General features: G+C 44.2%; 1 protein-coding gene across 11 annotated transcripts in view; it reads left to right on the top strand.

Annotated features, from left to right (window-relative positions):
- The window catches only part of LOC147122263 (receptor-type tyrosine-protein phosphatase F-like), a 654,652-nt gene that overhangs the window by 473,762 nt on the left and 155,956 nt on the right, over positions 1-24,934 (top strand). For 4 of the 11 annotated variants that reach the window (XM_085983218.1, XM_085983215.1, XM_085983214.1 and 1 more), the window contains exons 11-13: positions 8,837-9,142; positions 19,787-19,980; positions 22,748-22,774. In XM_085983218.1, the coding sequence (XP_085839344.1) occupies positions 8,837-9,142; positions 19,787-19,980; positions 22,748-22,774 (527 nt within the window). The remainder of the gene's footprint in view (positions 1-8,836; positions 9,143-19,786; positions 19,981-22,747; positions 22,775-24,934) is intronic. The other 7 variants (XM_085983216.1, XM_085983224.1, XM_085983220.1 and 4 more) reach the window with 3 other exon arrangements.

Genomic DNA, 24,934 nt, shown 5'->3' with positions numbered 1-24,934 from the left:
GACTTGAGTATGTAAAATGGTGTATGGGTTGCGAAACAAAGAGAGGAACATACATTTTTCTATGTAGTACCTTCTCTGGAGTGGAGGTATGCAGTCTAACATTGGCATGTATACCATTTGTTACTTGGGAGTAGTTAAGTTTGAGGGTTGTTTCATTTTGGGCAGATGTTTTTGTTTGGTCAATGTGACACAGAGGGCCAGATTTTCAGTGTGCCGTGAGGCGGGATTTTAGGCATGCGGGGGGGGGGGGGGGGCAAAAATCCCAAATTCGGGGGTCCCGACACCATCCCGCCCAAAACCCGCCTCCACGTAAGTTTCAAAGGAGGCGGGTACCCGCCCCCGCACTGGGACCCACTGACCCGAGGCGGGAAGGGATTAGTGCCAATTAACCACATGTTAGGTAGTTAACAGGCAGTTTTTAGCCTAATCCCTATTTTGAGGGGTGTCGTGTGGGATTCCCGACGGCTCCAAACCACGCCAGGTTAGAGGAGGCGGGCCGTCGGGTTGAAGGACTTGGAGGGGTCGAGATGTCGGTGTACAGGTGAGTGATAGGTGCATGAGTGCAAAGGTAAGTGTGTTTGGTGTGTGTAAAGTGTGTAAAGAAGTTTAAATTACCTGTACTTTCCTTAACAGCCTTTCTTCCTCTAGGCGTCGGGAGTCCATCACTCAGCCGGCACTGAAAGCTGAATGGCTGCGATCTGTCAAAAGTGACAGCCTTCAGCTTTCAGTGCCGGTGAGATTTCTAACTGAGTCTGCGTAGAAGGACTCAGGTTCGAAGTCAGACTGTCAGTGTTTGACAGCTTCAAACAGCTGTGAAACACTGATATTTCATCTGTCAAAAACTCTTGACAGATGAAATTTCAGCCTGTAACGTCACCTGTTGCCAGGTGGCCCTTAATTGGCCTGCTGAGCCCGCTGGGCGGGCTCAACAAGCTCAATCAAGGGAAAATCGTGTTGATTGGCTGGACGTCGATGGAGGCGGGACTAGAACCCGAAAGTTGTAGTCCCGCCTCCTTCCCGACTGCTGAATGAAAATCCAGCCCAGAAATTTTGGATAACAATTGTGTCTCTTGTAATTCAGAGGTTACAAATTTAGTTACCATTAGTTATAATTCATCAAATTTTTTCAGTCCAATGAAGCAGTTTAGTGGCCAAGTGTATATGTCTGATTGAGATCACAAATCTGATTTTGTAACTTTTATGAATGTCATTGTTTAATCTCTATGTATTTGAATAAAAAGTAATCTAACAGGAAACAACTGGGACATTGTCCTGTTGGGAGGTTAATGCCACACACACAAGTGCCATGTTAGCACATCTTTAGACCTTGCTTACGCATATGGCTTTTCTAGTATTCCACCTCTCCTGTCATCAGTAGCAAGTCATTCTGTTACTAGTGCAATTTTTTGATAGTTTTATTTATAATTTCATGGTTAAATCATATTAATAGTAGCCTATAGTTTGTAAAAGCTTTTTCAGAGACTTTGTCTCCTGCACAAAGACATCAGTGTTGATTGCCATTGTGCACATGCTCCTTCAGCTTTCAACCTCTGGACATGTGACCTAGAAATTGGCGGCTTTAGCGCTGGCTGTTAATGCCCGTTTTGCTGAAAAAAATGGTGGCTGCCTCACTTCCGCCCGCTTCTGGCGGGTCCTGCACCGGCCACCATTTTCAGCAGATCGACAGCGCTGTCTTTGCCTGCGCTCGCCGCAAGTATTTTAATTAGCAGGATTAGCCGAATTGACGCACGCTCATCCATTTTGGAGCTCGCCGCTCATCTTGCTGCCCTCTCCAATGCACGCCCATGCGTGCAGCCATTGACAGCACGTAGAGGCAGGAGAAAATGGCGGTGAGCTAAAACCTGTACAGTAAACAGCTGCTGAGATAACTGGTAACGATGTAATTGGAGTGAAAACTGCTTCCAATGAGATGCATCAAATCTCCCCCTTGGTCAGTCAAACATTACAGGAAGTAAATATTTTTAAAATAAACTATACTGTACCACAATTGTAAGAATCTCAGAAAAAAAATCAAAACTGCGTTTCCTTAAATTTTATACATTGGGTTTTCTAGTTTAGGAACTGATAAAATAAGATGCAAAGTTTGGACGTCTGTGTCAAAGGGCTTAACACCATATTCTCACCAAGAGTTCTTCAAAAGTCTGCTGTTGTTAAAAATGTAAGTGAACTTTGTCCTGCACAATTTACACCAGTAAACGCCTGACCACGAGGTTCGTGTTCCCCCCCCCCCCCTTTTTTTAAATTTATGTCAGTTGATTTCTCATGCAATGTTTTAAGGACATCTATGCCACAGTCTTTATGTGGTGTTTCCGGGCACAGTCCCTCCAGATCTGAGCCTGTGCTTTAAGACTCACTCACCAGGAAGTGAATCCCCTATGCGATATGCAGGCTAGTGCACTGTCAATGCTAGCTACAAGATATGCATCCCCATCCCATCCTCCTCCCCCTCCAGCACCATGGTGGAGCACAAACCTCCATACAGCAACCATCTGGGTGAAACATCTGTAGACTTACGGCAGCCAGCAAAGATGGGAGTAACGGGCAGTCTGGTACCCATTTGCGGACCCCAAACAAGACCCAGACCAATGTCTGCGAAAGTAAAAAGGGAGCCGTGGACAAACAAATGCCTCCTAATGTGCTACAGCGCACAATGCTCTAACCCTAAAAGGGCCATCAGTGGACTCGATACCTCCTGACCCAGCAAAACCCAGGAGCCGTCACTAAATGATCCGAAACAGCATATTGCCCGAGAGCGCGCACCGATCCATCAGACGTAATCTTCGGCCTCCTGCTGAGGTTAGCGCCGGAAAGCGCGTGTTCTGCGTTCGGCTCATATAAATCAGCAGGCAGCACCAAAATACCGCAACTGCCTGCGCTCATTTTGCAGGTGGCCATTAACCTTGGCCCGTGGTGTCACCGGTCGTTTTCTGGCCTAATCAAATTTCTAGGCCAATTTTTCTGCTGGGACAGCCAGAAACAACCTTGAGAGCTGAATCCCAATCTAGAGAGCAGCCTCTCTTGTCAAGTGTGCAAAATTGGCAAGGCAGTATTTATTGCCCATCCATATTTGCCATGAGGGCATTAGGAATCAACGAGGTTGTGTGGGACTGGAGTCACCTGTGTGCCAGAACAGGTCGGAGTAGCAAGTTTCCTTCCCTGAAGGACATTAGCGAACCAGTTGGGTTTTTACACCAATCTGGTAGCTTTCATGGTCATTATCTGATGCAAGCCCACAAATGACCAGATTTATTGAATTCAGTTTCACACATTACCATGATGAGACTCGGTGGTCTCCAGGTTGATGGTCCACTAACCACTAGGCTACCGTACCACTTCTCTTGTGCTGTGCTCAAGAAGGTCCACTCTAACTGGGTCTGTGCCCCTTGTCTCTGAATGTCCTGGAAATCTTTCTCATCCTTCAGCTGCCAGAAGATGAAGAGAATTCAAAGCAATGTCCATCCTACCAAAGGCTTTCAGAATTTTTACCTCCCTCTTGTGACAATCCCCATTAATTGTCCCTGTAACAAAAAACAAGGATTTTTTGTCTACGGTAACATGATATGGATTCTCTCTTTGTCACTGTACATGTAGGGTTAAAAGCCAGATGCATTTGCAGAAAATGGTCTAGATTGTTTTGATACACAATCAAAACAAAAACAACCAAGATATAGCCAAGTGCCAGGAGGGAGAGGCCAAACATTTCTATTCAATTCAAATGCAAGCATCTTGTGGGTTTTATTTGTAAACTAGTGCATCTCCCATAAAAGCATTCATAACTAGTTGGAGAAAACAGTGGGGGGGGATTTAACTATCGGGCAGCCGACCAGTGGAGCGGGTGGTCTATTTTGAGAGCCGGGCCTCATTAACACACAAACCATGAGCTGCACACCCACTGCAGCTTGCTGGCTCCAGGCCAGCACAATATCAGGCAGCCAGAGGCCAACCTAGCCTGCACAAAAGTAGGTCTGGAGGTGGGTGCGATTTCCAGTGGTGGCGGGGTGGGCAGGGGCGGGGTGAGTTTGGGGCAGAAGCAACCCAGATTATTCTTGTGGAGGTTTTCCTGGCCTCACAAACATAATTTCAACATTTACCTTTTTTGGGCCTCTTCCTCTTGCGTGCCAAATTTTACTGAGGTGGCACATCCATGGCACACGCTTCATCGAGTAGTCCATTCAAGTTTCATCGGGTTCCTTTATATTGCCTCCTTTGCATAGATTCATGAAGCTGTTGTCTGATTCAAGCAGGCACTAGGCCACTGAGCAGAAGACCTCAGGAAAAAGGATCACCACTTCAATATTCACTCCTCCACTGCCCCATTCTGCCGGGCAGTGGGAGTTAAAATACCCCCTCGTGTCTTTTAGCAGTGTTCGCAGTAACAGGCTGAGAGAAGTTACAGTGCCACCTCTGCGCAGATATTACCATTACAGCAATGGTCTTTGATTTCAGTGAGCTGAACACTTTGACAGCATTACCAACTCTAGGATTGTAATACCTCCCCTGCCGTTCTACGCAGTGAGTCAAATAATGTGGTCTCTCTATTGTGTGCGCCTACTAGCTTTTTTGTTGCTATTTCTTGCTCTATCTGTCCTCCAGTTCTGCCTCTCCCTTTCCCTTTCACATCTCTCCCCTTAGCTCTTTTGCTTCTCTATCTTTTTCTTCTTTCCTTTTGAGTGGTAGGTGGCATGGTGTGGTCTGATAGGGAAAGGAACCACCTTGATCCTATTGTGTTCCCTCCCCCATCACCTTCCCAATGCCCATTCACCTTCCTACCACACCCTCAACCCCATCTCTACTCCTACCCCTTACCCTTGACTCCTATCCATTTCCCCCAATCTCACTTGTTCTCCACAAAGGCAGGTGGCAAAAGGCCTCCTATGGTCCCTTCATATCTGTTTCATCAACAAAGACTTGTGTAATTTAATCTTTTTATTTTGGTCAAACCCTTATTTTAAACATTGGGAATTTCAGGAGGAAACAAATGACTGTTGAAAACATTTCAGAAAGCATTTTGAGAGAATTGTGGAAACCAGGTGGCCAGATTGCACAATCGGGAGTGACGGGTTTATGTAGGTATTTTCCATTATAAATGTGGACATGGAAATTTATAATGGAAAAAGTTGACTCAAAGTGTGACAAAAACGTGACAACAGGAAGTGTTGTTTTAGGAGTTTGAGACACATTTAAATTTTCTTTTCCCCTATCATTTTTTTAAAGTATTATTTATATAAGAGCTCTAAAGGTTCACCCTCTGACTCAAGGGGCTGGATTTTCATTCAGAAGTCGGGAAGGAGGCGGGACGACAACTTTCGGGTTGTAGTCCCGCCTCCATCGAGATGCGGCCAATCCACGCGATTTTCCCTTGATTGACCTTGTTGAGCCCACCCAGCGGGCTCAGCAGGCCAATTAAGGGCCACCCGGCAACAGGTGACGTCACAGACTGAAATTTCATCTGTCAAGACATTTTGACAGATGAAATATCAGTGTTTCACAGCTGTTTGAAGCTGTCAAACACTGACAGTCTTACTTCTAACCTGAGTCCTTCTACGCAGACTCAGTTAGAAATCACGCTGGCACTGAAAACTGAAGGCTGTCACTTTTAACAGCTCGCAGCCATTCTGCTTTCAGTGCTGGCTGAATGATGGACTCCCGAAGCCGAGAGGAAGAAAGGCTGTAAAGGTAAGTACAGGTAATTTAAACTTCTTTACACACTTTAGACACACCAAACACACTTACCTTTGCACTCATGCACCCATCACTCACCTGAACACCGACATCTCGACCCCTCCAAGTCCTTCAACCCGATGGCCCGCCTGCTGTAACCTGGCATGGTTTGGAGCCATCGGGAATCCCACACGACACCTCTCAAAATAGGGATTAGGCTAAAAACTACCTGTTAACAGGCAGTTAATTGGCACTAATCCCTTCCCGCCTCGGGTCAGCGGGTCCCAGTGCGGGGCAGGTACCCGCCTCCTTTGAAACTTACGTGGAGGCGGGTTTTGGGCGGGATGGTGTCGGGACCCCCGAATTCGGGATTTTTGCCCCCCGCACGCCTAAAAGCCCACCTCACGGCACACTGAAAATCAACCCCAAGGTTTCTGCAGGCCTCTATTCTTTCTACTGTTGTGTTGCTTCTCTATATCAGTGGCCTCTTCAACTTGTCATCTAACTACATCCACTCGTTTCCCTCAGTACCAGAACCTTCCAACAATTGCACTGCAAGAGGAATGATCACTACATTTTGATCTCTTCTGTGTCCCCACAAGTTTCTTGCAAGTCCAATCACCGTGTACTTTATTTTACTTGTGGTTCCACCCATAGTCCTTCAACTATTGATTTTATTGGACATCCTGTGATCTCCAAGACAAGTCCCACATCTCATCCATTGCTGAAGGCATCTTCAAATACTCCTTTTCATGACTCTTAGCTGCCTATAAAGCCCAAATCTGTCCAAGACTTGAATACAGCTCATATATTTGGGGAAACTCACTGGAGCAGGAAACCTTTTTAATTTCTCCCTCCCTCACCGAGGGGTATTGAAGTCTCTTGTTGCACTCCAGCTGCTAGCTGAGTAACTCAGCACACACTGGGAATCGAAACATGGTTTTCTGGACTGTATGAATCAACTATATGCTGAATTTACTCACTGAGCTGCTGAAGGTGCTTACAGCTTTTCTTCTCTTTCTCTCAGTATTCCATTACCTATTTATCATTGTTTCTTTAAAGTTTTTTGCCTCATCCTCTTAACCTTCAAATATATCCTGCACACTCTTCCTGCCTGTGTTGTACCCTTGCTAAATAACAACAGAAAATGCTGGAAAAACTCAGCAGGCCAGGCAACATCCGTGGAGAGAAATAGAGTCAACGTCAAGATGAAGGGTTTCGACCTGAAACATTGTCTCTATTTCTCTCTCCATGGATGTTGCCTGGCCTGCTGAGTTTTTCCAGCATTTTCTGTTGTTATTTCGGATTTCCAGCATCCACAGTATTTTGCTATTGTACCCTTGCTATGTTGAAATCGAAAGTACCATGCTGGCTCTTAGACTATTATTTTCCACAAAAAAAATGGAACTTCTTGCCTCCCTCAGTTTCTCATTCCTCCTACAATCTAGGCTATTCAAAGCCAAGTTTGCATCATCTGAGCACTATTTCTTCATTTATCTTGTTTTTTTTCTCTTCAAAAATTTGTGCCGTCCTACTAAAGGCCTTGGGGGAGAAATTGGGTGAGTAGCGCCACCTGTTAGCGCCTAAAGAGGCAGTCAGTGGCTGTAGCGCCTCCCGCGATATTCAGCAGGGGCGCTAATGGTGGCGTTAGCCTGTTGCGCTGCGCCGCCACCGATGACGTCATCGGTGTGCGCAGCACCCCAATAGCGCCCCGTTCGCGATATTTGGTAGCGGACGCCGCTGTAGCGCCGTTCGCTGCCCGGTTCACGGGGCCTTGCTGTGCCGGCAGTGGCACAAGTTAAGGTGGAGGTGCGGGGCGGCCGCCTTTTTCGGCAGCCGCCTGCCAGCACCTCCGTCCCCGGCCTCCTGACCCCCGCCCCCCCCGGCGGCATTGCCGGCTGTTTCCCGAGAGCCCAGCACTTCTCCTCGGTGCCGGGCTCTTTTGCCGGCACTCGCGAGCGGGGATCGCGCTGTTGCAGGCCCCTCCCCCTTAACAATGGGAGGAAGACCTGCAGTACCGCAGCGTGCCGTGCGATATTCAGTTTCAGCGCCCTAAGAGGGACACGGAGCGCCTCGAGCCTCGCCCCGTCTCCCTCGAGGGTTTCTGAAACTGAATTTCTGGCGATCGGTATTACTCCCAACGCAGCGCAAAAATCAGCGCCCAGGTGAACTTGGCGCCAGAACCCAATTTCTAGGCCCTTGACTTTTAGGCCAAGTTTCTCAATTTAAATAAAAACTAGATTGCTATTCCTGGTATGATAATGGAAGGCAGCGAGCAGTGGGGATTGCTGGCACCTAAAGCTGAGTTAGAAATCATGTTTCAATATATAGCTTGGTAATCAGTGAGAAGCTAGCATTTCCAATTTGGAGGCCAGCCACCTCGTGGTAATTAGAAGTTTACAGAAGTGCTCGAGGATAAATCCATTATAGTGCCTTACCCTGGAGTATTCCTTTAAGCTGGTGAATGGTACAAACAAGGTAATATACTAACAACCCAGATTTGGTGGTGTAGTTACCACGTACGCAGAGAGGTGATGGAGTTTGTTTGGTTCGCAGGACCATCCCAAGTTCTGGCACAGGCAGTATTAATATTATACCATTATAATGGAATACCACAATATTGTTACCCTGCTGTAGTCACACAAGGACAGGATGTAGCTTTACATCCAGGCTTAATTATTGGAAACTGCCATCTATATGGACCAATTTAAGGAATGTTGACCCACTTTTTATTATTATGGATGGATAGGCATACTGGCCCTGTTTAAAATGTGTGAGTAATTGCATTATATGCACACAAGCAACACAAAATTTCCATAATAAATGCGCTGAATCATGCTACTTCAGCTGTAAATAAAGCTCAGAATAATTAATGTTGCATTCTGTACAATTTAAGGTAGGTACTTTGCATGAATGTTCAGCGTTTATTTTTTGTATTCTTTACCCTACCATAATATTATTTTACTGTATTTATGCATGACTGAATGCTGTTAGAATTTAGTAAGTTTAAACATTTTTAAAAGTTTGAATTGTGTTTTAATGTTAATTTTTTGTTGTCAGCATGCATTTTTTTGTTCTAGTATGTATTTTCTGGTTAGTCTTTTGCCACCTTACTTCATTCATTACCCTTCATCCCCCTCCATTTATTCACTAGCCCCCTCCGCCCCACCTCAAGATGTCCATGGATTCTCCATCAGCTCTACCAGCATTCGGGTAAGTTGGCGTCCACCGCCAGCAAACAGTCGTAATGGCGTCATTACCAAATACTCCATTATGTATCAGGCAATGGATAGTGAGGACAACGTGAAACACATTATGGACAACATTGAGGCAGAAGCAACCAGCTCGCTAGTTGAGGGTCTGGAGAAGTGGACTGAATATCGGGTGTGGGTAAGAGCTCACACCAACGTTGGGCCAGGTCCGAAGAGCACACCTGTGAATGTCCGCACGGATGAGGATGGTAGGTCATTTGAAAATAAAGTTAAATATGCTTTAACATTGTGGTACCCCTTTCACCAACTTTTCAAAGACAAAAGTTTTACCAAACAATTCAAAGACAAGGTTAAATTCAAATGGAAACCTGCTATAAATTTCTGTAAGTATGTGTTTTAATGTAAAAGTTAATTGTATTAAAGCGTACAGACAAAATTTGCTGGTAATAAATGAATTTAGTGTATAATGCTATGATCGCAGCCTGTTCTGGAGAAATAAGATGATAATTCTCCCACCTTTTCCATGCAACAAAACACATAACGAGTATTTGCTGTCCACACTAACTGCTTCATTTCAGTTGTCTTCATGCAAATTATATTCAAAACTATTCTGTGCAACGAGTAACCAGCCTATTAGCAAAGGGGTACCGTAGTTCCTTACATAGAAATTACAGCAATTATGCATTTAATTGTTTAAGAAATATTTGTGTCCATGCTATTTTATGAATTATATATATATTTAAATGAATCTCGCCCCACAAAAATGAGAAACACAATTTTGTCAGTGGCATCAGGTAAAAATCAAATATTCCATCATCTGTTGTCTATTCATTTACAATTGCAAGTGATGCGGTCGATAGATTGAACCAAAGATCTTTGTCCCCAACTTGTGTCCTTGGTGTCTGATCTATCCAAGTTGGCATACCTGAATGTGAAGCAGAACCTAGTGTTGTTTAAAAACTCCTCTGAGAATTGTGGTATCTAGAACTCTTGAATGTTTATTTACCTCTGTATCTGTTTTATCTTAGTTCTGATGGAATATAGGGAAGTAAAGAACCTGAAAAGACACTGCAGTCTATCTGTTTGGTCCTGAAAACTAATACCTCTCAATCACCCACCTTCTCCAATATCTATCCAATTCTCCTTTAAATTTTTCTACACAGACTGCCTCCTTGGCCAGTCCATTCCACATGATCATCACCCTCTGTGTAAAGTCACTAAACGTTTCTGCATCATTCTTTTCTTAAGCTTTTGAATATGTCCTCTGGTTCTAGAGTTTGTGGTGATCTCTAAACATGTTATCAGGGTCAATTTATTTATCTCCTAAATTATCTTGAATACCTGAATAATTTGGATTTCTCTTCTTCAAAGTAAACAATCCCAGGCTCTTCAACCTCCTGAGATTGGTATCAATCTTAGTGACAAAGAAGTCCATGAGCTCCTCGCACTTGTTGTTGGAGATGAGGGTGGAAAGGCATGGGGAAAGGGGTTTTAGGAGATGGTTGGTAGTGGAGAAAAGGAGCCAGGGTCATCTTTGCATTCCAGAATGATTCTGGAGTGGTGAGCAGTTTTGGCAGAGGAGAGCAGGGCCCAATAGTACTTGATGTGGTCCAACCATATCAGGCAATGTGTGGCTAAGCCAGTTATGTGCCATAAATGTTCAAATCTGAGACCCTTCAACTTAAGAGAACAAAGATGGAGGCCGTACCAAGGGGAATGACTAGGGTGGGAAAGAGTAGGGATTTACTGGGGACAAGGGCATCAGAGGTGGAGATGTGATTGAGCAGATCGGCAGCTGCAGAAGTATCGTGGCGAATGGAAGGCCAAAGCCTTGAGTGTTGGGAGCTTGAAAGTGTTGTTGTAAGTGGCTTGCGGGAGACTTATTTCCAGGGGCAGATGTAGAACGAAGTGGGTTTGAAAGGGGGATGTGAGTGGTGGGGGATACAAGAAAGTGATCAGAGATGACCTTGTCTGTGATTAACACACTGGGAATAGAGAGCCCACATGAGATGGTACGGTTGCGGAGGTGGCCGTGAATATGGGTATTACAGTTCATATGGAGGGAGAGGTTATGGAAGGACAGGTGAGCAATGAACAAGCGATAAAGGTGAGTTGAGATGGAGATTGAAATCACTGAAGATGAAAAGTTACTCGGTGCAGAGGCTGAGTGCAGAAAGCAGTAAGCGTATCTCGGTGAGAATCTTGGTGTGGAGCTTGGGAACGTGGTAGAAAACAAAGATTTTAAAGCTGAGGCGAGAGGGGTGGAACAAGGTGAGGTGCGCAACCGGGGAGAAGGTAACGGGGAAATCGGGGGGACAGACCGAGGTGAGATTTGGTGATACGGGCCACACGCCACCGCGGTGGTTTGGGCAGGGGAGGTGGTGGAAGGTATAGCCAGGTGGGGAGGCTGCAGAAAAGGGGTAGGTGTCATCACCCATGAGCCAAGTTCCTGTCATCCACATTGCAATTAGATCATTATTCCTTCTTGGCAAGTGAACAGATATCCTGCAGGGAGATGCAGAGTGCAGTGGGGTTTGTTGTTCTGCTAACAGACTCCATGGGGTTAGAGGTGGGACAGGAAGGAGGAAGATTAGACCTTGGGGTGTGCTGGTTGGGAAGGTAAGCGAGAGAGTAGAATGGGGCAGTTGGGCCTCATAAGGAGGCACATCAGAGAATGCTGAGAGCACACATTAGGAAGCAGTGGGCTTTTTAAAAAAAAAAAAATGTTGCTTATGGGAAGTGGGCATCGCTGGCAAGGCCAGCATTTATTGCCCTTGAGAAGGTGGTGGTGAGCCGCCTTCTTGAACCGCTCCAGTCTGTGTGGTGATGGTACTCCCACAGTGCTGTTAGGGAGGGAGTTCCAGGATTTTGACCCAGCGACGATGAAGGATCGGCGATATACTTCTAAGTCAGGATGGTGTGTGACTTGGAGGGGAACTTGGAGGTGGTGGTGTTCCCATGCGCCTGCTGCCCATTTCCTTCTAGGTGGAAGAGGTCACGGGTTTGGGAGGTGCTGCTGAAGAAGCCTTAGCGAGTTGCTGCAGTGGATCTTGTAGATGGTACACACTGCAGCCACAGTGCGCCGGTGGTGGAGGGAGTGAATGTTTAAGGTGGTGGATGGGGTGCCAATCAAGCGGGCTGCTTTGTCCTGGATGGTGTCGAGCTTCTTGAGTGTTGTTGGAGCTGCACTCATCCAGGCAAGTGGAGAGTATTCCATCACACTCCTTACTTGTGCCTTGTAGATGGTGGAAAGGCTTAGGGGAGTCAGGAGGTGAGACACTCACCGCAGAAAACCTAGCCTCTGACCTGCTCTTGTTGCCACAGTATTTATGTGGCTGGTCCAGTTAAGTTTCTGGTCAATGGTGACCCCCAGGATGTTGATGGTGGGAGATTCGGCGATGGTAATACCGTTGAATGTCAGGGGGAGGTGGTTAGACTCTCGCTTGTTGGAGGTAGTCATTGCCTGGCACTTCTGTGGCGCGAATGTTACCTGCCACTTATCAGCCCAAGCCTGAAGGTCGTCCAGGTCTTGTTGCATGCGGGAATGGACTGCTTCATTATCTGAGGAGCTGTGAATGGCGCTGAACACTGTGCAGTCGTCAGCCAACATCCCCATTTCTGACCTTATGTTGGAGAGAAGGTCATTGATGAAGCAGCTGAAGATGGTTGGGCCTAAGACACTGCCCTGAGGAACTTCTGCAGCGATGTCCTGGGGCTGTGATGATTGACCTTCAACCACCACAACCATCTTCCTTTGTGCTAGGTATGACTCCAGCCAGTGGAGCATTTTCCCCCTGGTTCCCATTGACTTCAGTTTTACTAGGGCTCCTTGATGCCACACTCTGTCAAATGCTGCCTTGGTGTCAAGGGATGTCACTCTCCCCTCGCCTCTGGAATTCAGCTCCTTTGTCCATGTTTGGACCAAGGCTGTAATGAGGTCAGGAGCCGAGTGGTCTTAGTGGAACCCAAACTAGGCATCAGTGAGCAGGTTATTGGTGAGTACGTGCCGTTTGATAGCACTTTCGATGACACCTTCCATCACTTTGCTGATAATTAAGAGTAGACTGAAGGGGCGGTAATTGGCCGGGTTGGATTTGTCCTGCTTTTTGTGGGCAGGACATACCGGGGCCGTTTTCCACATTGTCAGATAGATGCCAGTGTTGTAGCTGTACTGGAACAGCTTGGCTAGAGGCGCAGCTAGTTCTGGAGCAGATGTTATCAGCACGATAGCCAGGATGTTGTTGGGGCCTATACCCTTTGCTGTATCCAGTGTGCTCAGCCATTTCTTGATATCACGTGGAGTGAATCAAATTGGCTGAAGGCTTGCTTCTATGATGGTGGGAACCTCAGGAGTAGACCGATATGGATCATCCACTCGGCACTTCTGGCCGAAGATGGTTGCAAACGCTTCAGCCTTGTCTTTTGTACACGTGCCGGGCTCCGCCGTCATTGAGGATGCGGATATTCATGGAGCCTCCTCCTCCCGCTAGTTGTTTAATGGTCCACCACCATTCACGACTGGTTGTGGCAGGTCTACAGAGCTTTGATCTGATCCGTTGATTGTGGGATCGTTTAGCCCTGTCTATAGCATGCTGCTTCTGCTTTTTAGGATGGATGTAGTCCTGTGTTGCAGCTTCCCCAGGTTGGCACCTCATTTTTATGTACGCCTGGTGCTGCTCCTGGCATGCTCTTCTACACTCCTTATTGATCCAGGAGTGGTACCCTGGCTTGATGGTAATGTAGAGTGAGGGATATGCCGGACCATGAGGTTACAGATTGTGGTGGAATACAATTCTGCTGCTGCTGATGGCCCACAGCGCCTTATGGATGCCCAATTTTGAGCTGCTAGATCTGTTCTGAATCTATCCCATTTAGCACGGTGGTAGCACCACACAGCACGATGGAGGGTGTCCTCAGTGTGAAGACGGGACTTTGTCTCCACAATGACTGTGCGGTGGTCACTGCTACCAATACTGTCATGGACAGATGCATCTGCGACAGGTAGATTGGTGAGGACGAGGTCAAGTAGGTTTTTCCCCTCGTGTTGGTTCCCTCACCACCTGTCGCAGGCCCAGACTGGCAGTTATGTCCTTCAGGACTCAGCCAGCTCGGTCAGTAGTGGTGCTACCGAGCCACTTGAAGCAAAGTCTTACACTCTTAATCAAGAGGGAGTGAATCTTGGGACGGTGGCAGGAGAATGAAAGATAGAGAAGGTTTGGGGTATGGATTTGCAGGAGGCATGACTGGTTAACAGGAAGGCGAGGAGACAGCAGTGAAATGCCCAGGAGGGATAAAGAGAAGAAAAAGAAAAAAGGGAGATAGAAATAATGGCAAAGATTAGGCTAGATATTTCCTGGTTGTAAACAAAGAATAGAGATGAGGTAATAAGAGAGAGTCTAATGTTAAAGCCAGAGGCCCCGTGGTGAGATAAAGGTGACTTTTAGACAGGGTGGAGTCGGCTTTTAGCACCGTTGAACTGATGTCCAGGATCGGCGACAGGTGTGGAGGGCGAGTGAGTCCAGGAGCTGTTTCGGGGAATATCAGTGGGCATTTTGGTAGAGGTATTTCTGTGGAAAATGGAGATCCAAGGACATGTGTAGAATCGACCATGAGCTAGCATCAGTTAATCCAGGTGTCCAGCAAAGGTGAGTAGTGGCCATAGTGATTCAGAGTGCACACCAACGGATCCAGTATACCAGCGGAGAGATGAATGAAGTCAAATGCAGTAGGAAGCAGGCAGAAAGCAGTAGAGCAAAGGTCCTCTGGCAGCAGTGGAGCAGAATCCATTAGCAGAATGGGAGCCAGTAGAAACAGATCAAAGCTAGCTCAGCATAGAGTGAAAAATGCCCAGCAGAGGAGCACAAAACTGAGGACACAGTAGCAAACCAGATACTAGAATATAGACAACCTAGTAGAGGATACAGTCTCTGTAGAAAACGGCAGCTGTGTTGAGCTCACTATAAAGTCCAAAAACAGTGGAGAAATGGGGGTGGAAATTCGGTTGCTTAGCGCCTCCTGTTAGCGCCCTAAGAGGGCCAGCCACCTCGTGGGAATTAGCAAAGCAACTAGCGCCCAGGCGTGGCGATGTTTGTGCCACTCGCGAAATTGACCAGACATTTTGCGGCGGCGCTAAACACTACTGCCACGATCTCCTGCGCCTGCAGATAGTGACGTCAGTCGAGCGTGCAAAGCCCCGGTAGCACCCCGGACCAGATATTGAGTGGCGCCCCCTGCCTTTCTGTCTGCCGCTAGCAACGACAGGTAGAGGGGAATGTTTTGCAGTCGGGACGAGACTGGGGGAGCGCTATTTAAAGGCGGCCGATTCCTGCCTTTTTTGTCGCCGACATTTTTGCACCACGCATTCTGAGAGAGAGACTTCTGGAGAGATTCAATGCTGTGTGAAGGAGTTTTGGGTACTGAGCAGCACCTTGCAGGCTCATTTTGATTTCACCTTCCTTGCATCGATTTAGAAGAGACTATGGGGGCTGCACTCTGAGCTCTTTCCCTGGGCCCTCTCCATTGTTCTTTCCAGCAGAATTGATGTACAGGTCTCTCCAGGCCGAGATTCAAGGCTGCAATGAGCAGGGTGTGGATGGAGAGCAAGATCGACCCACCCCTTTAAGAACTGCCCAGCGCCAGTGTGTCTGTGTTCCATTGCTAACTGACATCACCTGAGCTTCGCCAGCGCTCTGAGGTAGCGCCTCACTCCTCGGCGTTAGCGCTCCAATCACCTCCAGGAGCAATAAACGCCAAGTTTGCAGTCGGAGGCGATAATTAGCGCCAGGCGCTAAACTTTGCGTCCGACCGATAATTGCGCCCCAAACAGGGCGATACCGAATTTCTCCCCCGTAGCCTTTGGCCCAGGAGAAGTGGCTTTCTGGCCAGAACCTATACAGCAGCAAAATAAAGCTGAGAAACCAGCAGTGCACTGAAGTACAAGCAGTTGCTCAGCAGGTAACAGCAGCAGGTGGGGGATGGTTGGGCTGTAAGCTAGAAAAAGTTACCTTGAAACTTGAAGCGAAGTCTTATAGTATAGTCCAGTAGAGCAGTGTAGTTTGCTCGGGTAAGATGGCAGCTTCACCACCTGAAGGGCAGTGCCGGCTCAGCTCTCTCTGCCACCATATTATCACACTTGATTTCTTTTTTCTAGTCTTTTAATCATTAAAATTTGTGCAACTCAAGTACCATTTGTCACTCATCAGTCCACTAATCTATTCAGATTTCTTTGTATTTGGTTTGTGTGCTCCCTTACTGTTTGATCTCCCTCCCTCAATTTACTGTCAACTGCAAATCTAGAGACTACTTTGTTTCTGTCTCGAGCTCCAAATCATTTGTATACCCTATAAACAGCAGTGGACCCAGCTATGATACTTGTGGCATCTCGTCAATCACAACCACTCTTTTCTCTGGTTTAGCCAATTTCCAAACTTTCCTTTTATTCCATACCTTCCTATCTTGTGTACAAATTACTTCTGTGCCATGATATTAAATGGCTTCCTAAAATCTGTGTATAGGATTTCTATTGTCAACTAGGTCCGTTATTTCTTCGAAGAATTATAGTACGATCGTTAGAAAGCCTCACTTCTATTAATCCGTGCTGACTTTCTCTTGCGTTACCATATCTATTTAAGTGTTAAATTATCCCCTCTCCAAGAATAGCTTCTAATACTTTTACCTGCAATAGATGCTGTGCTCAGTGACCTGTAGTTTTCTGGATCATCCTTCTATCCCTTATTAAAGATTGATGTTATGTTAGCTGCTTTTCAACCCTCGGGCACTATTCCTGAAAAATAGTGGCAAGGGCAAGACTGATTTCATTAGCCACTTCTCTAAGTGCCTTTTGTATGAATGAGTTCTGGGCCTATTGCCTTGTCCTCCATTACCTTTCTCAGCCTATCTGACAGTGACTGTCTTATCTGATATTTCTATTATTTTTATTATTTCTTTTGTTTCCACCACTACAGCCCCCCATCTCCCATAAAATTCAACTACCATGCTGGAAAGATTACCGTGGCTTACTCTCGCAACACACAGACCTACATGTCTGTTTGCTATCATTTGGTCGCTTGATATGTCACCTTTGGGATCTTTCAGCGGTGTCAACAATTTTTTTTCACCCTGCTGCAAATGGTATTCCTAGAAATGCTTGAGATTTCTTTTGCTATTCCTTGCTCTCCTAACCTAATTTTTTATCATACCTCTTATGACCAGTTTCTTAACCTCCTTTACTTTATTTTTTATTCATCTTGGTTACACCAGCATGCATCTAAACTCCTTTTCAGACCAAATTTGTTTCCTTCTCTTGTTACAATTCACATCCCTGGTTGGCAATTTGAAATTACCTTTTCCTTTCTTGTTAGCTGGAATTGCTATTTTAAACTTTTACTTCTTTCCACAAGTTTAATGGGTGGTATAAATCCCAATATTCAGTATTGTCATTCCTTTAAGACTACACTCAGGATCTATATTAATATTGAACATTATCCCTCAGGACCTTCTATTCTGATTTCACGTACGATGGTATAGTACTTACTGAACAATATCCTATTCCAACCACTGCTTTGTACGTGTACAGGACAAATTATACTCCATGCTGAAAGTTGGAACTACATTGAAAAGCGGTTCATACTAATGTTTCATATAGAATCCACCACTGCTTACATACTTACAGGACCCGTGGAAAGAGAAATCCTATTTCCCATCTGCTCCATTTTTTTTTAAAGATCTATTAAGTTGGTTTATCTGTCAATTTTTTTAAATATTGCTCACCTCAGTTTAGTTCTATATGGCTGGCTGTCAATAATAAGCAACAGTGCACAATGACATTGTACCACTAATGTCATACAATGCAGAGAGTGATGTCACAAAACATAGAAACATAAAAGATAGGAGCAGGAGTAGGCCATTCGGCCCCTCAAGCCTGCTCCGCCATTCAATGCAATCATGGCTGATCATCCAAATTCAGTACCCTGTCCCTGCTTTCTCCCCATACCCCTTGATTCCTTTAGCCTTAAGAAATATATCCAACTCCTTCTTGAATATATTTAATGAATTGGCCTCTACTGTCCTCTGTGGTAGAGAATTCCACAGGTTCACCACTCTCTGGGTGAAGAAATTCCTCCTCATTTCTGTCCTAAAGGCTAACCCCTTATCCTTAGACTGTGACCCCTGGTTCTGGATTCCCCGATCATTGGGAACATCCTCCCTGCATCTAGTCTGTCCAGTTCTGCCAGAATTTTATAAGTTTCAATGAGATCCCCTCTCATTCTTCCAAACTCCAGATAAACCAATTTAATAGATCTTTAAAAAAACGCAGCAAGTTTCATTGATATACTTCCTGTTAAGTTCTTCCTGTTAAGAGTTAACTGTTTAATCATCATGTCTGAGGGCACATAACTCCCCTTCCGATGAAACGTCAGATGTCTATAGATTGAAAAATAAATTTCTTCCCTCCCTCTCTCTTCCTATAATTTTGAGGGCAAAATTGGTCTTTAGAATTAAATTTGTGGGGATCTGCAGACTAAAGGAGAAAGTAATTTTGGAACGTTTGCATGTAAATAATTGCTAATTAGTTAGGGGGTTCTTCAAGTGGATGGCAGATAAATGTTTTAATTCACAGCAGGTGCAAAGCAGACATTTTTGCTGACACTGGGTAATGGGATTCGTGCACATCTAGTTTGTTAGGCAACATCAGTTGCTCAGTAGCTGGTCTGTTTGCAAACTGATACAGCTGTCATTTTGCACAATCCCTAAACACAACAACATGTTGATTTTGTGTTAAATAGAAAATGCTCTTGATCTTTTTGTAGAGGTACCAACTACATGGCAATTAATGTTAACTACCAGTTGTGATTTATTTGCAGCACATCTGCATTCAAAAAATATATGCCATACAGAGGGGGAGTTTGTAAAAAGATATAACCTGAGCCCAACCTCAATTGCTAATCTAGTAAATGCACCATGTGGTGTAATATGGAGTCGTACAGAGTCTGTGTTGTTCGTAAGTCGCAGTAGTGGGAAACGTGACAGTTGGCCTTGGATGTCCCGAGGCTATGGTGGGGAAAATTAGCCACTCAATCACTCTCCAGTGATATTTCTGAAAGGGAGCTTATGTGAATGAAAAGTGAGGACAACATTAGATTCAGCAATGATGGCCCATTAGCTAAATGGTTCACCAACATGCACACTGTCCAGACCACACATGGAGAATGCAACAGAAGCTGCATTAAATAAATGCACATAAATGGGAGAAATTGCTTAAATGCAGTTTTAAGGTATAAACTTTACCTCCCTTCCCCACACTGTGTGTTCATCATATTTCTTGGTTAGACATGTGTGAAAATTGGGTTATCATTTTACAGTATTCGTCATTGAGAATTCAAGTCTCAGCAGTCGATTTGTGATGTTTCTGCTTATCATCAGTTACATTTCTGTCTGGAATAACTCCACAGCGGGGATTGTTTATATGGAGAAAAAAAACAAGTAGAAGTGAGAGCAGTGACCTCCATGATTTGAAGAAAATTGGGAACTGGGTGACACTGTTTTTAACCTCTGGGAACTTTGTATGAGTCCAACCCAAATTGTTGAATTAGTGTTTCATTTTCTGAAGGCAGTTCGTAGATGTGTTTAATGGATTTAAATTTTGTTAGTTTTTCTGTAGATGATTTTGTTTTTGGGAAGGAACTGCTCATATCAAGTGAGTGTGTGTGTGTGTGTTTTTCAGAGGGGAATCCCCCACTTGTAAGTTTGATACTGCATACCACAATTCTGTTAAATCTTTACAATGGGTGGTGGAAGAAGGTGCTTACTATAAAGTATGTATGAGTTTTAGGAGTTCTTAAATCAATCCTAAAAGAAATTCTTGCAGGTAATCACTGTACATTTTGTCATAGTGCCTAGTGCTCCACCACGGAAAGTGGAAGCAGAGTCAGTGAACTCAACAACAATCAAAGTCACATGGAAGCCCCCAGTGTCTAACAAACAGCATGGACAAATCCGTGGATACCAGGTCACTTACGTGCGTTTGGAAAAAGGGGAACCACAAGGACATCCAATCATTAAAGATGTGATGTTAGCAGAAGACCAGGTAAGAACAGTTAGTTGTTGATAGTTGAGTTATTAAAAATTACTTTAACATGCTGAGAGGAAGAAAGGAATTACTGTATATTATAAGGTACATTTATGAACTACTGAATGAAAGCAAAATGGGTGACTAGTTGTCTCAAATGTAGTCTTATAAAAATATATATTAATATTGTTTAGTCCAAAGTGCTTTGCTGGTGCATATTGATTTGTTGAGTCTGAGCTTGAAGTTATGTGCTTTTCAGACAATGACTATATTTGCTTTATCTGTAATTGCCCAGAACAGACATTTGTTTGTATTGATCTGGTACAGACTTCAGTCCCTTTATCCTCCACAAATGGTGTTTGGAACATACCACATAACTCTTTCTCTCTGCACTAATATTGTAAGCAGAAAATGAAGAGTGGACAATTTGCAAACCCTTTTATTATCTTTTTCAGGTTTTGGAAAAATGGTGATTAAATGACAAGGGATGATGATGCAAGGCAAAATGGGGTGGCAGTAGGATAATAAAAGAAACAAAAGATGGGTCTAGAGGAGCAGAAAATTACAATAGCAATATCATTACCAATAACTGTTGACCGAAAAAATGGGAGCAGTGGTTATGATCTGAAATTGTTGAACTCCGTGTTGAGTCCGGAAGGCTGCAAAGTGCCTACAACAACAATTTGTATTTATATAGCACCTTTAAACATAGTAAAATGTCCCAAGGCGCTTCACAGGAGCATTATAAAACAAAATTTGCCACGAACCACGTAAGGAGAAATTAGGGCACCAGATCAACAGCTTGGTCAAAGAGGTAGGTTTTAAGGAGCGCCTTAAAGGAGGAAAGAGAGGCAGAGAGGTTTAGGGAGGGAATTCCAGAGCTTACACCCTTGGCAGCTGAAGGTATGGCCAAGCGATGGTTGAGCGATTAAAATCAGGGTGCTCAGCAGGCCAGAATTTGAGGAGCGCAGATATCTCGGAGTGTGGAGGTGGGGGTTGTGGGGCTGGAGAAGAATACAGAGATAGGGAGAGGCAAGGCCATGAAGGGATTTGAAAACCAGGAGGAGAATTTTAAAATCGAGGCCTTGCTTAACCGGGAGCCAATGTAGGTCAGTGTGCACAGGGATGATGGGTGAACGGGACTTGGTGCAAGTTAGGATACGGGCAGCAGAGCTTTCGATGACCTCAAGTTTACATAGGGTAGAACGTGGCAGGCCAGCCAGGAGTGCGTTGGAATAGTCAAGTCTAGAGGTAACAAAGGCAGATTAGCTGAGGCAGAGGCAGAGATGGGCGATGTTCCGGAGGTGGAAATCGGCAGTCTTAGTTATGGCGCAGATATGTGATCGGAAGCTCATTTCAGGATCAAATATGACACCAAGGTTGCGGACAGCCTGGTTAAGCCTCAGACAGATGCTAGGGAGAGGGATGGAGTCAGTGGCTAGGGACGGAGTTTGTGACGGGGACTGAAGACAATGACTCCAGTCTTCCCGATACTTAGTTGGAGGAAATTTCTGCTCATCCAGTACTGGATGTCGGACAAGCAGTCTGACAATTTAGAGACAGTGGAGGGCTAATCGAAAGATGAGGTGCTGTCCCTCAAATTATGATTATAAATAACTCAGGCTAAACTTCAAATACAAAGCTTATCAGCTGAACCCCAAAATTAGCTTTCGACCGAAAAATAATTCCTGACTAGTTTTTATGTTGGCAGTGAAATGTTGACTGAGCACATTTGTTTTCTTCATTTGTTATTCTGTTTACATAAGATTAGTAAACTTGATGTGATTCCTAGCAGTTTATCAAGAAATGTTCTACAATTAATTATTGGGAAATTGATTGTGCATCATGTATTCAATTTGTGTTTTTATTACCAACAAACATAGAAAGTCATTGTTGAAAAATCTGGGATTACTGGGTTGGCCTGTCCCTTATTAGAAGTGGAATAGCCCCAGTGGTAGATTTACCAATAGATGCTCAGGATATAGAATGCCAGTGCACTGATATGACTCATCCTGGTGCTTAGCTTTAGATTAGGTTTATCTAAATTTGGCGTCTTGCGGGAGACATTGATCCACATACTGAGAAGCTTCATTCTGACAAAATCTTATTGCATATTGTGTACAAATGAGCATTTTCCTTGTTCTTGGCTAAAATTCCATTGTGCTTGAGATGATTAACTTGTCTCCTTATATTTATAACTATGTGTCAAAATTTCAATAACAGATAATCATTTTATATCAGTGGAATTATGTGAATAAACCACATGCTTAACAAGTCCATATCAGTAAAAAGAGTCCAAATGAGCAAAAAATAAATGGAAGATGCTGTTCTAGATATAGTATAATCATAAGGATTTGGTGGAAAGGTTTACCATTATATCATGTATGTGTGTGTAACCTTTAGACTTTATTTCTGTATTGTATCTCTGATTTTGTATTAGATGACCTGAAGTGTGGCATGAAATAAATGGTACATGGCAGCCATGGGCTGTGTATTATAAGAGGTAACTGTTAAACAAAGGGTAAGCAGCAGGTATTAATGTGAGCAGGTTCCAAACACTGCCGCTGTGAATGCAGATGGCTGAATCTTCTTCTGGTTTTGAAGAGTTAAATAATAAACTATACTAATTGCTGTGCAAAGCAGTCTGAAAGTTGCTATTTTAAAATGTGTTCCTTATTTTTTCCATTCATAGTTAGCATGTATCCTTACTAATCCAGTCTAGATGGTCTTTCCTCTAATCCCTTCTTTCTAATTGTCTTTATTTTCCCCAAACCCATCCATTCAGTGGGAGTCTGAGGACACCCAGGACTATGTGAGTAATAAACACGTGCAAGTCTGGGCATGGGCTTTCTATCATAAGTCATCAGAGGGATGTCAAAGATGAATGTAACAGAGATGGTTTAAATAGAGAAGAAATGTGTTGGGTCTTGATGCAGATTTAAGAATTCAGTGTACCTTACAAAACTGGCCTTTGTATTAGAGTCACTGTACTAAGGGAAGTCTGTAGTGGATCCCTTGACTTTGATGCCAAAATTGCTCTCTGCTCAACCAAGTGATGGCACTGATGGCATCTGTCTTGCCTTGTGGCAAAAATGCTGCCTCTGGGCTAAAAGTGAACAGCATTAGAGTCAGTGATCATGGTCCTGGTAAGACACAGATTTTATTAAACTAGTCAATAAATGGAGTCACCACAATGTAAATTCAACAAATCTGCTTTTTTCAGTGCTAAGTGATGCAGTAAATCTGAAACCAATTTTGCATAAACAAAAGCCACCCTTTTTTCCAAAATAACTGTGGACAGTCATGCAGTTTGCTCAGACCTTCTCCATTTACTATAGCAAAAAACAATTGGAAAGGGCGGCGGTGATTTAGTAGTCTCTCTTATTAATGGTTAAGCAATCTTTGGAACTGCAAATGCTTTGCCAGGCTCATTGAGAGCTATTATTTACAACACAGTCCTGAAAGGGGGAGAATTGCAGTATAGCAATCCAAAGGGTTTCAATCATCCTAGCAGTAATGGTGCTTCTGACCCACAGATTAAATTTTGGTACATGACAACACTTTCCCTTCAGCTAAATCGTGAAATTGCACGTTTAGCAGGAGCCCTTGGTAATGAAGAAGGCTGAGCTTATTCACCTGTCCTGTTAGCTGAAGGTCACTAAGTGAATATAGGAGCGCTTAATGGAAAAATCAAGGGAGAAATCAGCAATATCATCACACTTGTTTTGTTTGGTGGATTGTAAAATTATTAAAAGCACAATTTGTGCGCACTTTTACTTTACATCACATTCCACTGAAACGTTAGTCATTTTACGTAAATTATGATCGAAGTTAACTTGATTCCTCCCTTCAATTTCAAATCCGTGCAAAATCATCGAAAAATCAAATTTGTTTTCAGCTAATTAATGTCCAGTTTGCCTCTGAATGATAGCAGTGACAATAAATGTAATATGCTTGCATGCGTCTATATAAAGGTAAAATGTGGGATAGTGTGGACAAGCTAAAAAGGAACAATAGAAATAGCATTTGGTTGTTGAATTTTTAGATGGGAATAAAGAAAAGAGAAAGAATGTGCAGTGTACACCTTTATTGATCACCTCTCTTTGACATCCTGCATTACCATTTTGCATTGAGCTTCCTCTGCTCTCTCTGAATTACACAGTTGCATGAGAAATATACTTGCTGGGAGAATCTAATGGGTATTGTACTTGTAGCTGCAAATCTATACTATGTTGCAATGGTGCTGGCACAATGCGTGCTTTTTCTCCCCTTCACTGTGTTGCGTGTGATGTGTTGCTTGTTGAGACTTGTTTTGTTCGTTTTGTACTGGTTTCATTTAAACCAGTAGTGCTGGATCACTAAGCTGGGCAGTTCTCCAGACTGTCTGGGCGACAAAAAAAAACAAAGCCTGATAAAGATCAGCCTGTCTTGTTTTTAACATGCCATGAAAGATTTGGGATAAGAAATGGAAAGGATCAGTGAGAAAGAACAAAACCCACAGTCAACTATCAGTCTCAGTGCTAGCAGTGAATGAATGTATAAGGTATCTTGTTTTTTATGTAGATTTCTGCCTCCTTGCCTGAGGATATTTTTGAGGACATGCCCTTTTCCAAATAGACTGGCTACCCTTTATTAATTACATTTATTTGTGAACTGTAAATTACAAAATGACAAAACTCTACGAGCTGGATAGCAACAGAAAAGAGAGCAAAACTGGGCGGCAAGATCTAATGCCACCTCACTGCCCAAACCTAAATTTCCCTCACTGCCCCTGCTGGGACTGCCGCTGGCCACTACTTAGCTGCCCACCGTATACAAATATCTACGAGTGGGACGAGGTCTGGTTTCCTGGTCCATTTCCTTACCGAATGCCCCTTGTCCCAATGCTCAGTCCCTGGGGTAGCTGTGGAAGGCTCTGAAGAGCCTTAATGCACCTTGTAACTGCCACTTCTCCCTCAATTCTCAACCGCCT

Source organism: Somniosus microcephalus, chromosome 3 (assembly GCF_052327205.1).
Source record: "Somniosus microcephalus isolate GS21.2 chromosome 3, FLI_Smic_1.0, whole genome shotgun sequence".
NCBI lineage: Eukaryota > Metazoa > Chordata > Chondrichthyes > Squaliformes > Somniosidae > Somniosus > Somniosus microcephalus.
Note: the sequence above shows the minus strand (reverse complement) of the source record. Positions and strands in the feature narration are given on the sequence as shown.